The 15,785-nt window shown below is 43.9% G+C and overlaps 2 protein-coding genes across 3 annotated transcripts in view; one reads left to right on the top strand and one right to left on the bottom strand.

Annotated features, from left to right (window-relative positions):
• loxl2a (lysyl oxidase-like 2a) overlaps positions 1-10,567 on the top strand; it is a 25,271-nt gene extending 14,704 nt beyond the window's left edge. The window contains exons 5-14 of the mRNA XM_030092307.1: positions 1,542-1,758; positions 2,997-3,180; positions 4,792-4,943; positions 5,026-5,193; positions 6,680-6,845; positions 7,096-7,336; positions 7,487-7,602; positions 7,690-7,826; positions 8,187-8,298; positions 10,325-10,567. Coding sequence (XP_029948167.1) covers positions 1,542-1,758; positions 2,997-3,180; positions 4,792-4,943; positions 5,026-5,193; positions 6,680-6,845; positions 7,096-7,336; positions 7,487-7,602; positions 7,690-7,826; positions 8,187-8,298; positions 10,325-10,395 — 1,564 coding nt within the window. The 3' untranslated portion in view covers positions 10,396-10,567. The remainder of the gene's footprint in view (positions 1-1,541; positions 1,759-2,996; positions 3,181-4,791; positions 4,944-5,025; positions 5,194-6,679; positions 6,846-7,095; positions 7,337-7,486; positions 7,603-7,689; positions 7,827-8,186; positions 8,299-10,324) is intronic.
• Positions 8,604-15,785, bottom strand: r3hcc1 (R3H domain and coiled-coil containing 1). Of its 2 annotated transcripts, XM_030092309.1 has the most exons (9): positions 15,673-15,785; positions 15,247-15,378; positions 14,000-14,137; positions 13,323-13,845; positions 13,004-13,179; positions 12,437-12,507; positions 12,256-12,351; positions 12,027-12,171; positions 8,604-9,526 (listed from the first exon to the last, which is right to left on the bottom strand). In XM_030092309.1, the coding sequence occupies exons 2-8, from the start codon at positions 15,288-15,290 to the stop codon at positions 12,062-12,064; spliced, it is 1,158 nt and encodes a 385-aa protein (XP_029948169.1). In that variant the 5' UTR covers positions 15,291-15,378; positions 15,673-15,785; the 3' UTR covers positions 8,604-9,526; positions 12,027-12,061. The 2 variants fall into 2 exon arrangements, with proteins under 2 accessions (XP_029948169.1, XP_029948170.1); XM_030092310.1 differs by lacking the exon at positions 15,673-15,785 and having other exon boundaries at positions 15,176-15,300.

The following is a 15,785-nucleotide window of genomic DNA, read 5'->3' as shown; positions in this document are numbered from 1 at the left end:
TATGTTGAATTAAATTTGCATATTCATGGAGATCTCTTCACTTTTTTTTTTTTTTTTTTTTTTGATGAGAAATGCCTAATTCCATCCTGAAATGATGTTAGGAGGCATTATGTAAGCAGGTTTGTTGATTCTAGCTGGCCATCACTCAGCCCTTCATCCATTTTCCACATGGAGAATAAACAGACACGGGCCTGCAGATTCTTGACAGGAGGCCAGAGGAAGTTTTAGCGGATGAAGGATTGGCCTTACTGGGAATCGACTCAGTGCACTGCCCTGTGAAATAGTGGCTCGTTCGGCTGTGTCTAATTATTTCCTTCTGAGGGGTTTTCACATGCTCCCTCTCATGATTGTCACAAGCAGTCCTCGGTCCGACACAATAAAACACAGCTGTTTTGTTAGAACATTTTGTAACTTCCATTTTTTTTTATCTGCTTACAAGTCAACTGAAGTGCAAACCAAACACTTTTTTTTTTTTTTTTTTTGCAAATGAGAAAATAATCAAATGAAGAAATGTCACTGCCAGCCCAGAGGAAAACTCCCACAAGCACGGAGCGAAAACGTGACCTGACCGACATGGAACGAGAGTTATTTACAGCCCTGTTTGTCGCCGTGTCATTTAAGGTCAACAGATCTGCAGCTGGAATCTCACGATAACATTTATGGCTTTTGATCTTTTTTGATTTTGCCACGCTCGGAAAAAGAAGATTCATTTCTCTTCAAAGCTTCTGCAGACATTATCTCATGAGATTTGAAGAGAATCTTACATGTGGATGCATTTTAGCTAATGGAAATAGAGGATAGGGCACATCAAACCAGCACTTAGCTTTGTTTACCACTTCAGATCACAAAGCATGTGTGTTTTTACTGCTGCTGTGGTCTCACATGGCTCACTGCTTTACCAGAGGTGAAAGACAACATCACTTGTTATTTTTTTTTAAAACGACATTAAAAGGACAGCTCTGTTCACCAAACATGTCAATATCGACAAACACACTGAGTCTTAAGTTACATTTGCCACCACTTGCTGCCTGTTTACGCCACCTGAATAAACTGTAAGAACTGACGAGGAATGACACACACACACACACACACACACACACACACTCACACAGGGTGGTTTCATTCCATGGTCTGTTTCTTCTGAGCCTCAGACCTCCTTCAAGGTCCTGCCTGTTGTCTTGTTCCTCACTGACCCTTGGTTGATGACTTCTATTGAAGGACGGGGTCATGGGAATGTGAAGGTATTCTCACTACAGTACTCCCATTGTGCACTTCGGTTTGGGATGAGCGAGGCTGGATTCCTCACACACAAAATTAAAATTCCCACGTCCCCTGAAGCAGCCTCTTGATATTGTCCTTAATTATGACAAAGTGGTTGCTTAAATTTAATGTGCTCACAATGGATCCTGCAGTGCGGCTATACATAGACTGCACTTTTCAGTATTCAGCAACATGCTTTCTACTCTGCTTTTTCATTTCCATAAACTAACAGAAGACCTTTTGCAACATTATTGATAAAAATCCATGTTTTCCCTCCTCAGACTGCTCGCCAAGCGCCGCAAGAAGAACTTCTGGGGTTTCTCCGTCAACTGCACCGGCAACGAGGCCAACCTGTCTGAGTGCAAGGTGGGCCAGGAGATCGAGCTGAAGGGCAACGACACCTGCGGACAGGGCATGCCCGTGGTGGTCAGCTGTGTGCCGGGGCGGGCCTTCGCCCCCAGCGTCAGCATGGGCTTCAGGAAGGCCTACAGGGTGGAGGTCGGTAGCATTGAATATATGTACTGATGTATGTACAAATGCAAACAACATGTGACTTGAGGCGTTGCATTTTGCTGAATTTGTAAAACTACGCACAACCGGTAAAGAATTTACCAAAAATTTTTGTGAAAGATTCAATATATTCCACTGTTCCGTATTTTATGATGTACTCTCATTGAAAGCAACATGTTTGAATTCGTGCAGTAGTTTTATGTGTGCAATGGTTTTCTCGGGCATTTTTTTTTTAGTTTATTATGCTTTCAAGATGAATTCATAGATCAGATTAAATGACCAGAAAGAACGATTGCTTTGCCAGAGCAAGTGGGAACAATTCCAACAGTTGCAACCCATTCACAGTTCAGCAACGCAATTTAATCATGTGATATAACTGTAACTGTAATCTGTTTACAAATGTTAGTTTAAAAGAAACAGGAAGATGACACCAACACTATTTCCTTTGTAAAAGGTTAAGGAACAATTGTAAACTGGTTCATCATAAGACTAAACAGCTGTTCAATATGTCAGGATTCTGTATCAAACGACTCACATTTATGTCCGTGATTGAAACCGAACGCATTGCAGATGTTTCCTCTCTCTCCAACACTTCTAATTTATCAGTGATCTGAACAGAAACAGGTGACTCTCGTTTGAGTTTTGCTTTGTAAATAAAATCACTTGTTGATTCTCCACATCTGAATGCTGTTTTAATGCTCCAACAGCATTCAGTATGAACGTAGCATACAGACCGATGACCAACTCCTGTCATGAATCCAGCGGTGCTTAATAATCAAGTGGAACAGTGTAGTGAAACATCTGGAAACGTTTGGATAAGCACTAAGCATTTATCATGTCTACAATAAATGGTCAGTAGGGTTTTTTTTTAGCCCACAACAGCAGAAAGATTGAGTTACCTTTCTTCAAACCCTCAGCTTCAGAGTTTCTTTGCTGTTGTGTACAGCAGTAGTTTGATCATGGCGTGTTTTCAGCTCTTGTTTAGTCAGCTACATGATGTCAAACACCAGTGATGAAGTTCTGGATCTCTGTGTTTTATTCACACAAACTCTCAGAGGGTTTAAACTAAGTACATTGACTAAAGTAAATCCTCCATTAAATGGACTCCTTTCTTTGCTCTTGATCCTTTTCTAATCCTGCAGCATTCGATACTAATCACATAAATGACTTTCCTCCCCCTATACTTCCACTAATTTCAGTTTTTTTTTGTTGCGCTTCGTCCACAGCAACCTCTGGTGCGTCTCCGAGGAGGAGCCATGATCGGCGAGGGGCGGGTGGAGGTGCTGAAGAACGGGGAGTGGGGAACCGTTTGCGACGACAACTGGGACATGCGGGCCGCGACCGTGGTGTGTCGAGAGCTGGGCTTCGGCAGCGCCAAGGAGGCCTTGACTGGCGCACGGATGGGACAAGGTACCTTGGACCACACATCCATTCCACAGTGACGGAATGACACCCTGTGAAAGTTCAGTGTCAAACAATATCACAAACTAACAATTCAAAGAAGCGGTTCACCAGTAAAATGACTGTTTTTGTCTGGCTTTGTCCGGATCTATATGTAATGCAGCCTGACGGCGTGATACGGCGATGAAAGTTGTCTGAATATAGTTTGCACATAAACCGCTGGATGTATATTTGTCAGTGGGCCCCTTTCATGCAGCTGAAATAAGTTTTTGCAGCCGAGTCTGCCCACAGAATCCCTTTGTTTAGTCTCTCTGTCACTGTAGCTGTCTGGCTCTGAAAGCCTAAAATGAGTTTATCCTTTCATATTAGGCTGACGATTACTGAAAGGCTTAATAACGCTTCACTTCTAAAGTATATTCAAAGCGCTATTACTCACCGAAAGTCCAAGAACAACTTGAAGTGGACCTTATTTCCAGCTGTGAAAAGGAAACGTGTGGGCCTGAAACCAGAGACCTCCACCCCCGCCTTATCTCCGGCCTGGTGTTCCCACCTGCTTTAGTCCTGCTGTAATCAGTCTAGACCTGCAGTCAGCACAGGGAGCTGTGGGAGAATGTATGGAGCAGCACATTCATGTTTTTGCATTGACCCAAAAACCCGAATCCGGTGAAATGCAATCCACCACGGCCTGAAAAGAATCACATGTGAGGTGGGAGAGCTGACTTCAACTCCACCTTATTCTCACAGCAATACTGAAGTGTGCACAAAATGTTCCCCTGTAAAGGAGAAAACATGTTTTATGGAGCACAGAGAAGGAATTCTGCATTGGATGATGAACTAGGTTTTTTTTTGGAGGATATTTTTATGAGCTGACCACTGGATTCAACAACAGTATGACAGAAAGATGTAAAGCAGCTAATGGTTTTTGTTTGGAGAAGTCAGTAAAGTGGTCTGAGCTAAAAATAAAGCACAAAGACATGGCAGAGTTAAGAAGAGTTCTTTTTATCCGCTGATTTCTCTGCCAGCTAGTAAGAAAAACAACTTTTTTTTAATGGTTTTTGCTCGACCCTAAATAACCTGCACTTGATTTACACTCGATATTTGCCAGTACTTATTTAAATATTGATTTATGCAGTTGACACTTCACTACATTTTTTTCAGTCTCTTTCCTCCTCTGGCTCCCTGTCGCTCACGGATTTCAGAATTCAGACATTCCTGCTCAGTCACATGGGGGGAAAACCCAGCATGGAGTGAACAAGCGCACGTTATTATGGAAACTTCACCACACCGAGGGACAATTTTTATTGTCTTTATGGGCCATGAGCGTCTCATTCCCGCTTGACAGAGCTGGCTGCTCGTTTCCTCCGCAGTGTAATCATCTCTCTTTGGGAGGAATTCTGTTTCTCCTGCAGGACTTTTTTTTTATTGTCCGTTGCCGCTGCAGTAGAAGTTTGTGCTTCTAAAAGTCATTGTGTAACACAAGGATCAAATTTCTTCTTTCCAGTAGTGGAAAGATTCAACTGAATTATTCATGACATAACGTTCAAGCTCCAGCTGAAAGATGTATTTCAGCAGATTGGCACTTCTAGGTTTTTATTTACGTACCTGATGTGTTTTCTGAAGGGATCGGGCCGGTCCAGATGAACGAGGTGGACTGCTCCGGGTTTGAGAAGTCCCTCACCGAGTGCCGCTTCAACCGCGAGGCTCTGGGCTGCAGCCACGAGGAGGACGCCGCCGTCAGGTGCAACGTTCCTGCCATGGGATTCAACAAGAGAGTGAGCAACTCTGTCCAGAAACCACACCAGAAAGTCTTTGTTCTACACCGACTGCAGCGCTGATACGTCTGTCTCCCCCCAGCTGCGGTTAGCTGGTGGCCGCAACCCCTATGAGGGCCGGGTGGAGGTCCTGACTGAGAGGAACGGCTCCCTGGTGTGGGGCACGGTGTGCAGCGACAGCTGGGGGACCATGGAGGCCATGGTGGTCTGCAGACAGCTGGGCCTGGGCTTTGCCAGCCATGCTTTCCAGGTAAAAAAATTCTTCAAAAAAATCACTTCATGCACAGACTTTAACCACGAAAATAAACCGAACGAAGCTTTGAAATCAAAAAGAAATCCAGACACATACAGCAAGGTGGTCGGTTTTCACCTCCCGGGGTGAGTAACTGCCTCCAGTTTAACAGGAGTCCGTTTCTTCACGTTATTATGCCCCTTTGAGGAGCTTAGTTTTATGAGTTTTAGCTTCAAATTATTCTCAAGATCGCACAAGCAGGAGGTGATATCATTTTCAGCCACGTGAGATTAAATCAGCCTCCAAGTTCTACCCACTTTAATGCCCCTGTGTGTGTGTGTGTGTGCATGTCAGTAGATGCTATTAACTCTCACTTTAACAAGCTGGAGCTTTGTTGATCCCAGAAGGCAAAATAAAGCCCAGAGCGCAGGTCAGTGGTGGTAAATCTCTGACACCGGAGTGTTGAGCTCCCCAGCAGGAGCGAGCAGAAGGCCCCCGCTCCCCGTTTGAAGTCGATTGGACCTTCCACCAGTAAACCCCCGGGGCACGGCTGTGCAGCGTCACAGTCCCGTTTCCTCGCGTCGCCCTTCACGTCACGAGCTGAGGGGAGTGTGAAGGCGACGACCCTGGGATTTTTATGTTTTTTTCTGTTTTAGGGGATTTTGGAATTTGTTGAGTGGAGATAATAACAGGTCTGGAAAGTATGTGTGAATCACTGCGAGGTGTGTTCAGATCAGCAGTGGGGGATCCTGAAAGGAGTGTGAACTGGAACTGATGGAGGTAATTTATCCGTCTAAAGTGAGCCGATTCAAATAGTCAGGATGAAGTGTCATGATTGTAAATCCCTTTATATACAGGAAGATATAATTACACTAAACTTTTCATGTCAGTGTTAAATGGTCTTTGCTATCACAGAGCGGGCGCTCGTCCCCTCTGGAGACGCTTTTCCCGTCTGACTTTCAAATGAATGAGCAGGAAACCCCCGCCACCAGATGGAACAAATGACAGCGAGTTGAAGCAATCCTGCTCCGTGTCTGTCCTTCTCCTCAGCTACTCCCACATCCTCATCCCCCAGCTCCTTTTCTTTTCACCAATCCTCCTCCTCCTCATCCTCGGAGCGTGACGGAAAGTCTGAGCTGGCCTTAGCTGTAGGTTTTCTCTGCGGTCTGCAGCTGTAAGGAGGCTGAGTCAGCGGAGTGTGTGATGTGTGATCGACCCTTTGATTAGATTTAACTTGCGGGACTTCTCACATGACATGCATGCAAATCAAATACACACAGGAAATTAGGAGAATGTTTATATTTAAAACCTAAATCCCACACAATTATAGACGTACACAGATAACTTTACATAATGAGCCTCTATAATACAGACAGAAAAGCAGAAGAGAAAAGGAAAGCAGAAAAAGAAGAAGAGTTGTTTGCAGCACTGCAATCAAAGAATTCCTAAAACTCTTGATTCTTCACCTTTATGATTCTCGTTTTCTGTGCCTCTCTTTCATCAGGAGACGTACTACTGGCAGGGGGATTCCTCAGCCGACGCCATAGTGATGAGCGGCGTGAGATGTTCAGGGACCGAGCTGACTCTGGATCAGTGTCTGCATCACGGGAAACACATCCTCTGTCCGAAAGGCGGCGGCCGCTTCTCCGCTGGGGTCTCCTGTACTCAAAGTAAGGAGCAAGAAAACAGCATTAAAAGCTAGTAAAATCTGTCAGATTTCCATCAATACTTAAACACATTATCAAGCAGAACTTTTTACATGCTGCGAAAAGTGTTAATGAACCAATTAGTCAGAAATAGAATGTTTTTATTTCGAAAACGCCTTTTTATGAACACACACTTCACCCCATTCAGCTAAATGAACAGCTTTCTCTTTTCTGCTCCGTTTTTTAACCGCCACCTCCCTCGTTTCCCTCCCAGCGGCCCCGGACTTGGTGCTGAGCTCTCAGGTTGTGGAGCAGACCACCTACCTGGAGGACAGGCCCATGTACGCCCTGCAGTGCGCCCACGAGGAGCACTGTCTGGCCAGCAGCGCCAACCAAGCCGACCCGACCTCCTACCGCCGCCTGCTCCGCTTCTCCTCCCAGATCCACAACAACGGCCAGTCGGACTTCAGGCCGCGGGCGGCGCATCACTCCTGGGTCTGGCACGAATGTCACCGGTAGGAAATCTGCTCATATTGTGGTTTTACTCGTGACCGGAGGATCATAAGTTCACACAGATCGTGCATATTATTGCAAAGTTTCTGCAAACAGGGATTTCTATGATATTTCAACACTTTTTTTTTCATTATTTTCTTTGTATAATCCAGGCATTACCACAGTATGGAAGTTTTCACCCACTATGACTTGCTGAGTCTGAACGGTACTAAAGTGGCAGAAGGACACAAAGCCAGCTTCTGTCTGGAGGACACGCATTGTGACGAAGGTAAACACACACATCCACCTTACATTACATAATGTGGCATCATTGGTGCCGGTTTTGGAACCTCTGATTTCAAATGTCTGATTCCAGGTATCCAGAAGAGGTACGAATGTGCAAACTTCGGAGCGCAGGGCATCACGGTCGGCTGCTGGGACACCTACAGGCACGACATCGACTGCCAGTGGGTCGACATCACGGATGTGAAGCCTGGCGATTACATCTTCCAGGTAGAAACGTCTGTCCTGTTTGTGTGCTTGAGTGGGAAGTCGAACATTTGCTGTAGAAACGATCCATCTCATCCCCGGCCAGAGATCACTCACAGACCAAACACATATTAGGAGTTTTCCACATCTCTGCTTCTCTGTTGCTGGCATCGAGCCTGAATGCGGTCACATCCAGGGAAAGCAGCTGAGCAGGGGTTGCTTAAGGTTACTGAACTGAATTTACAGCCTGACGATTGGACGAGAAAGTCTTGTGCTCGGCAGGCGGTCCAGCTAAAACATTTTGTTTTTGAAGGAGCCATGCTCCATTATCCCGTCTTAAAAACACTGCATGTAATGACAGCGGCATCGTTTCTGCTCCTGCAGGTCGTCATAAACCCAAACTATGAGGTGGCGGAATCCGACTACACAAACAACATCATGAAGTGCCGCGCTCGCTATGACGGACACCGGATATGGATGTACAACTGCCACATAGGTGAGAACGCTACGATGTCTTTATGTCTTCAAACTTCAGAACAGAAATCTTGATTAAAAGCTATTAATCTTCTCCGGAGGCCGCCGGGTTTTGGCGAGCCAGGTTGCCTTCATCCATCATGCAGACAGCAGCACTTTGATTCTCTCTTCAAAGTCTGCTGTGGCCAAAACAAAAACAAGTTCTCTCACTCAAAGCAACCTGCTGCTGCCTCGGCCGGTTACTGCTCGTCTGTCTTCTTTTATCTAATAAACGGAGCCGAAAAAACAAGACAAAGCAGGCAATGGAGGCACAAATTAGATCCTGACTGCTGTCCTTTATTTCAATGGTACTGGATATTATTATTTTTTACAACTGTTACATCTAGTCTCACATCAAATTTCTTTATAGTTATAAATATTTTTTTTCTGCAAATCAACCAGAATTGGCCGAATAAATCAAGTCACTCTGTCATCAGGCACTGGGAAAACACAAAACAAAACAAAACAAAAAAAAAGTAAACCATTAAAAAGTATTTCTGACTTAAGACAGACTCTCATAGCTTTTAATAAATGTTAACTGGGACTCTTTCACAGCCGTTAAAACACCAAGTAAAAGCCCGGAAGCTCCTGACCAAACACAATTTGGTTTTAAAAAAAAATGGTTTTAAAATTAAAATTAAAAAAGCATCTAGACTTTATGATGTAACCACAGAGCCTCACGTCAACAATGCTGGGTTTGGTAAACAACAGAATCTGAAACTTCCAGGTATTACTGTTATTCATCATTTACACTTGTTGGACCCGAGTCTGGCACCAAGCCAGAGATCCAGACCAAGATCGAGATACAATTACGCAACTTATCTGGCCTCACCTGGACAAACGGGTCGACAGCTTAGCATCTGAAAGGACTGCAGGTCCCACTCCAGTGACAGCTCTCCATGCAACAAACCCAGACCAGCTCCTCCAGCTGTATCGGAAGCCTTCAGAGCCGCATGCAGTCCCTGCTGCCGCATGCTGCATTCTCCCTTCAGCCCCGATTCATAACCGTCACCAGATGCTAACGGCGCAAACACCACCGACAAAAACAGTAAAATGTCCAAAGGTTGGAGGTCAGGCTCGGTGACGGGGCTCCGTTTGTGAGGCTGACGTCTCTTCTGAGCCCAACGTCCCGACGCTGAGGATCAGGGAGCAGTCCGACTCTTCCTGACCAGTGATGCTGTCTGAGGCGTTGTGGAGTCTGCTGGGCTTTTCTGAAAAAAAAAAAGCACAAAAACTGTTACTTACAAAACTGTGTTGTAATGATATGTAAGTAAGTCACTATGATACTTTATTTATTTCTATCCAGTCACTATAAACTATGACATATCAATACATGGTACCTGATGAAATCCACAGTATTTGATGAAAACTGTTTTTAGAATTTTTTAAGCCATTTTCTACATAAAAATATCAACTAAACTTACAAGTAATTAAAATCAAACACTTAGGCTTCATTAAACTGATCAAATGTTAGGAGGAGTGGCTTCATTTGATCATATTGAATTTTTGCTCTATTTTCTAACTCAAGGGAAACAATTACTCCAATTTTAAATCAACACTCCGTAGGTGTTATAGTTGTCATAAATGTAGAAATGTCAAGAAAAATGAAGTATTACTGATTTCGTAGTTAATTTAGATACACCTTTGACACGGCTTCATGAGCCCCAAATCATGGATAATGTTAAACCAAAAAAAAAAAAAACTGTCTTTCAGTCAAGGATTAACAGTTTGAGACCTTATAAATACCAAAAAAAAAAAAAAAAAAAAAAAGATAAACCCCAAATTGTCCAAAGATCCAAGTAGAGACCATTTTTTCATGTTTAAAAAAAAACATGTTTGCAGCAGGTGTATGAGGCCGATGATCCAGATTTACCTTTATTGTTATACTGTCACTGGTCTCACATAAGGTGGTGAGAAGAGGATGGACAGAACCAGATCGCGTGTGTATGATCAGGATGCGGTTGAAAACACACACACTACACACACTTTCTCCCGGTCTCTCTTCACAGGGGGCACAACGAGCTCGGAAACAGAAGAAACCTTCCCCGGCCTGCTGAACAACCAGCTCTCACACAGGTAGACCTGAGCTCCACGGCGCAGGAAGCTGATATCAAGACAACCACTAGAGGGGGCTGTACGGTGTTGCTTCCTTGGAGCAGTGCTGAAGGTCCAGCTCCAGGCTCAGCTGGTACGACACGACTTAATGGAAAGAAAAAGGAGAAGGAAGAAAAAAAAACCCCAAAACAACTGCTTGCTTACTGAATCCATTAATCACATTCATCTGTAAAAATGTGTGTATATTTCTGTGTGTGTCCTCGTCACTGCGGTGTGGCTTTGACCTGGTGCTTGAAAGCAGAGACGCTTTATAAAAGATCGCAGCCACGTAACTTATTAAATGAACTGTGCCAACGGCTGCCTTCTCCTGTCAAAGTGACGGAGCGTTCGGGGGGAATCAACCCCTCAGACTGAAGGAGTCCAGCGCCGGGTCTGGTGCTTTAACTCCTCGGTATCGGTCCGTGTCTCTCGTGGAACCGCTGAATTGACATACAGGTGTTTAAATCTCATGTGCTTTCACACTACTGCTCAGCTGAAGGCATTATCGACTCAGAAGTGACCACAAATAGAGTACATCGTCGTGATACTTGACGCTGTGCAATACGACACAATTCATGGCAACGTCATCCCTGAAGAGACAACCGAGGCTCATCTCAGGACTGAATAACTCAAGCTTTAACCACATCTGAATGAAAGGAAGATTTGTTTTTATATTTTCTGTCAGAGCCCCATAGCTTGGATTTCAGTGTTTTCTGTCTGTGAAGTCCAGAAGTCATAAATTCTGAATTGAACTGAGTAGGAAAACTTCTCTTTCCTCTCAGGAATTGAGTTTCACATTCTTATTTTTCAACACAGCTTATTTATTAAGATTCCCCCCCCCCCCCCCCCCCTTTCAATCCAGTTGAGATTTATTTTCACCTGCACATCTCCTCAAGCCTCTTCTCAGCGTCTGACTTTTGTTAAATTATTACCGTCAGGGACTATGTTGACATCGTGGAAGTACTGTAACAGCCACACACGTTCGTGAAAATGCCTCCTATTTCTTTTTTTTTTTTTTTTTTTTTTTTGTACATTTGTTCATTAATGTAGCAATTCAAGAACCCTTTATTTTATAAGGGTCCTTGTTAGCTGCTGTCTGGTTTCATTTTGTATGCATGGATGAATGTGGAAAAGCATTACATTTTATAAATAAAAGGGTGGAAGCAGAAAAATGTGGCTTTCGTCTCATTACTGCACACACAGCTGTGAACAGCTGAGGGAACCTTAACAGATCAAGGTCTGAATAAAAAAAAGTCTCTTTTTTTTTTTTTTTTATTTCAAAGCACGACCAAATCCATCCATCCTTGGTCTGAAAGGCAGGGTTTACTCCTTCAGCAGGAATAACTTCCAGATTTTCTTCCAAATGAAATGATTTATCTCACATCATGTGGAATCTTTCAATTTCCCTTTCAGGCAGTTTCTCCTGAAGGGTTTTATTTCCAGCTTTTCAAATCTCAGCGTGATGACAGCAGAGCGTGAATAGAAAAGAGGAGATCCTCAGAGTCTGGCTGAAATAAAACAGAACGCACCTCGTCGCTCCTCAGTGAAACTAACAATCCGAACCTAACTTTAATTTTCAGAGCTCATTATCACTCAGAACACTGAGAGTTTGCTCACCTTCACCACATGCAGACCGAGTTAGTGTTTCCCTTTTAATTCAGCTGCTTTCTGCCTCTCCCTCGAATGCCCAGAGCTCTGGTGACCATCCGCCTGGCGACGGCACAATCGGTCCGGGGACGCTCCTTCACTGGCTGGATGAACTCTGGAGGAATTCACACAAAACACCCAGCTGACTGATATCAGCAGCATTAAAAACCAAACAGTTCAAACAGGTTGCTTCCCCCACCTGCCCGTCGGAGGGCCTTGAGTTTGGCTTTTTTGCTCCCTTCAGCCAGCGGACGTACTCTCAGCATCGGGTGGCAGATGGAGAGAGCATGAAGGGCTGCGTGTGACAAAGAAAAAACACAATTTGACCTTCACTATTGTCAGTTTTAACCTCTAATCCAAAACACAGTCGAGCCTCTCACCTGCACACTCGCTGGAGAAAACCCCAAGAGCGTGTGTGTTGTCCACCCATTTAATCTTCATTCCACCGTCACTGAGAAGAACAGGGAAACCCTCACTTCATTTACCAGGGTTAGCAAAGGTTACTCACAGCTTTTAAGCAGAAGCACAGAAATTTGTAAAGAAATAACAATGATTTTTGGCAGAAAAGTACAGAAACAGTAAGTCTAGAGATATAAGGAGCCTGTTGAAAATCCAGATGTTGATGTTCAAATGGAGGGAGTAAAATTTAAAAATTCAGATGCAAGAAATAAAGTACAAACACTTTGCATTTTCCACCTCTCAAACACCAAAATATCTCGTCCTGAATTCCATTCAGGAACCACTTTTGAACATAAATACAAACAAGTAAACATAATTTATAAAAAAGTTAATCATGTTTGGTCTTTTGCGTAAAGTTAATTCAGCTGAACTCACAAAGACAGACTTGTACTAAATTATGTTACAGTGACACAAAGAAAGAGCTGCAGGACAGTAGAAACGGGAGGATCAGGTTATAATGTGACAAAAAGTGATTTGCTAGCTCACACCTGTACTCTCTGAAAGCATCCAGAAGGTCATCCGTCTTGAAAATATGTGGGAAGTCGTAGATCTCAATAACATGAGCGAAGTCGTCTGAGCTGATGCACACGACCTCGTAGTGAGAGTAGTCGCTGTTGACGTGCTCAATGAAAACCGACGCTGTCTCCTTTAGAAAAGACTTGATCTGAAAGGGTTGAAAAAAAAAATGCAGCTTAGATCATGTTGGAATTAATCTGAAAAACTGGACACATGATGCCATAGAAAACATCTCAGTGAAAAATATTTATGTAGGTTTAAATGAATCTGTTGAGAAATGAAGAAAACTACCTCTTCGACCACATCCTCTGTGTCTGTGCTGGTGTCGTCCGTGTGGCCGACGTCCGGAGCGTCGTCCTTTTCATCCTCCTCCAATGTCATTTCGTTTAATGACGCTGTCATCTGCTCTCGAGCAAGCCCCTCATCTTCCTGCAGCCCCTGGATCACCGTGTCCTCCTGCTCCTGAGTACAGCGCTTCAACCTGTCTTCAGATGAGTCGGGGACGCCGTCCGCTAACCCGGGAAACACCTCCTGCCTGCCTGAGCTCGCTGTTATTCCTGTGGCTTCGGGACAGGAGCAGGAGTCCGATGAGTTATTACATAAAGAGTCAGTGCTGCAGTGAGCTGAACTAGGTAACTGTTGGTCTTCTGTGTTTGCTTGTGACTTCTGTAACGTCAGTCTCTTCCGAGCGGCTCGGGGCATGTAGAGGGGCTTGTCTGGTCTCTTGGGTCTTCGGCGCCGAGACGCGACTGGAGGTTTGTGCTCCTCATGGCTGTTGCTGCCCTCCAAGTCACTATCCTCCTCCATCTCACCTCTATAGGATCACAAAAGGAAAGCTCATATTTCTCTACGAGACAAAGAAGCTTCTTTCAATGATTGTGTTACACTTTCCTTCCTTCCAGTTCAACATTAACATTTATGCATCCTTTTATGCAGCCGTGCCTCTAAATCTGATTTGTTTTTAATACCTGAGCTCAGAATAGCAGACCACCACCCTCCGATTCCAGCTCTCCCCCACCGAGAAGGTGCTGAGCTCCGGCACATCCTCCATGGTCCTGTGAATCAGGTATCTCAGTCTGCTGGGTAGAGGAGGGAAGAGGAGGACACTGGACAGAAACACAAAGGTCACACTATCAGAAACAGTACAGACTGGATTCTGTGGTCATATCAACATAACATCATCGTTACCAACAAGAACCCTGCTCAAAGCTCAATATCACGCCATCCATCTTTTAGTATTTTTCAATCAGCCAGTTGGGCTGAGAGTTTGCCGCTACATTCATTTCTTTGAGAAGTTCTATCTAATCTAAGTCTATAAACCATTCTTAATCTCTCCATGACTTTGCCCCTCCACAAGATAAATGAACCTCCTTCACCTGTACACTTCCATCCGTACTATCAGTCCACCTTTGCCTTTCTCCACATTATTTGTTCATCGTAGGTCTGATGTTTTAGCCGCACTGAACACAGACTATAGATTATACACCTATGGGACATCAGGGCATTACCTCCTCTGCCTCCCTATCAAAACTCAGTAAAAACAAACACCCATAATACAGCTTTGATTACTATAATAAACTGTTACACAACTTTATGGCTCATAATAACTCCTTTGGTGACTAATATTTCAGATTCTTCCCTCACTAAAGCACAGCTCTTATTAATGCCTTCATTGACGTACATCTGAACACTGACAGTGGCAACACTTCAATCCTGATTTTACTTGATCTACAGGCTGCCTGTGACATCTTTGGCTATAGTATACGGCTGACTGACTGGACACTGCGAGCATCTCTGGCAGAGCACTAAGCTGCTTTAACTTTATGGAAAAAAACAGGGATTTAGGAGTTCTTAAGTTGCTTTAATTATATGTGGCATTCCATCTTTCATCCATTTTTATTATTATTACCTGTCTTACATGGATATGCATACCTGAATTATGTTCTTTCTCTTTAATGGAGTTTATTTACTGTGTATTTTTATCATATAAAGTGATCTTTACAGTACATAAAATGTAGTATTATTACAAATGAATGGAATGAATTAGGCATGTGGATTTCTGCATGAATATGAAACTAAATCAGGATTCGGGATGAGTAATTTCCCCTGTCAGTGCAGGGCAGGCCTCAGAGCCTTTGAGTTACCTGGAGAAGACAACAGTGATGACTGATGGAAAGCAGTGAGGAAGATGATGTCTGACAGTGCTGCTTTTTACCTCCTGTGCTCGTTTTTCTGTTGGTATGCTTCCAGATCGTCCATGACATGATGTACGAACTCATTCTCTTGCTTTGAGAGGTAAACACCATCGAGACAGGAAAACGCCAGGGTGGAGGGAGGAGAGCAGATCCTGCAGGGAGCAGACTGAGCTGTATCACTGAATTAAACTGTCAATACTGTCAGACTAAACTCAGACAATGACCGCGATATGATATCAAACGTCTTCCTGTGATTAAAAAACAACAATAAGACGTGCTTTCATTGAAGTCAGTCAGAATAGTGCATATTTAGCTTGATTTAAGTTTGAATGCATGTTTAAATGGAAACAGAGCTAGCTTGTTCCAGTGTGTGTTGTGGGGTTAAACAGTCTGCGGGATGTTTTTTTTTATTAATTTCTTGTCTGGAGTGAGTCGGCTGGACTCACCTGACAGACTGGAGACGGCTGCTCTGGTTTGAGGTGGTTTTTGGAGAGAAGCTCAGTGTGGAGGGTCTCAGGAAACTCAGATGAAGCTCTGCGGCTAGTAGCTAATGCTAACT

This window comes from Salarias fasciatus, chromosome 5 (assembly GCF_902148845.1).
Source record: "Salarias fasciatus chromosome 5, fSalaFa1.1, whole genome shotgun sequence".
In the NCBI taxonomy this organism is placed as follows: domain Eukaryota; kingdom Metazoa; phylum Chordata; class Actinopteri; order Blenniiformes; family Blenniidae; genus Salarias; species Salarias fasciatus.
This window is presented reverse-complemented; position numbering and strand designations above follow the sequence as displayed.

Coding starts and splice junctions, on each gene's coding strand:
- r3hcc1 (XM_030092309.1), bottom strand. CDS start 15,290: ATGGACGATCTGGAAGCATACCAACAGAAAAACGAGCACAGGAG. Junction 12,508..13,003: donor GATGCTTTCAGAGAGTACAG/GTGTGAGCTAGC, acceptor TGTTCTTCTCAG/TGACGGTGGAATGAAGATTA. Junction 12,172..12,255: donor CAAGGCCCTCCGACGGGCAG/GTGGGGGAAGCA, acceptor GAATTCCTCCAG/AGTTCATCCAGCCAGTGAAG.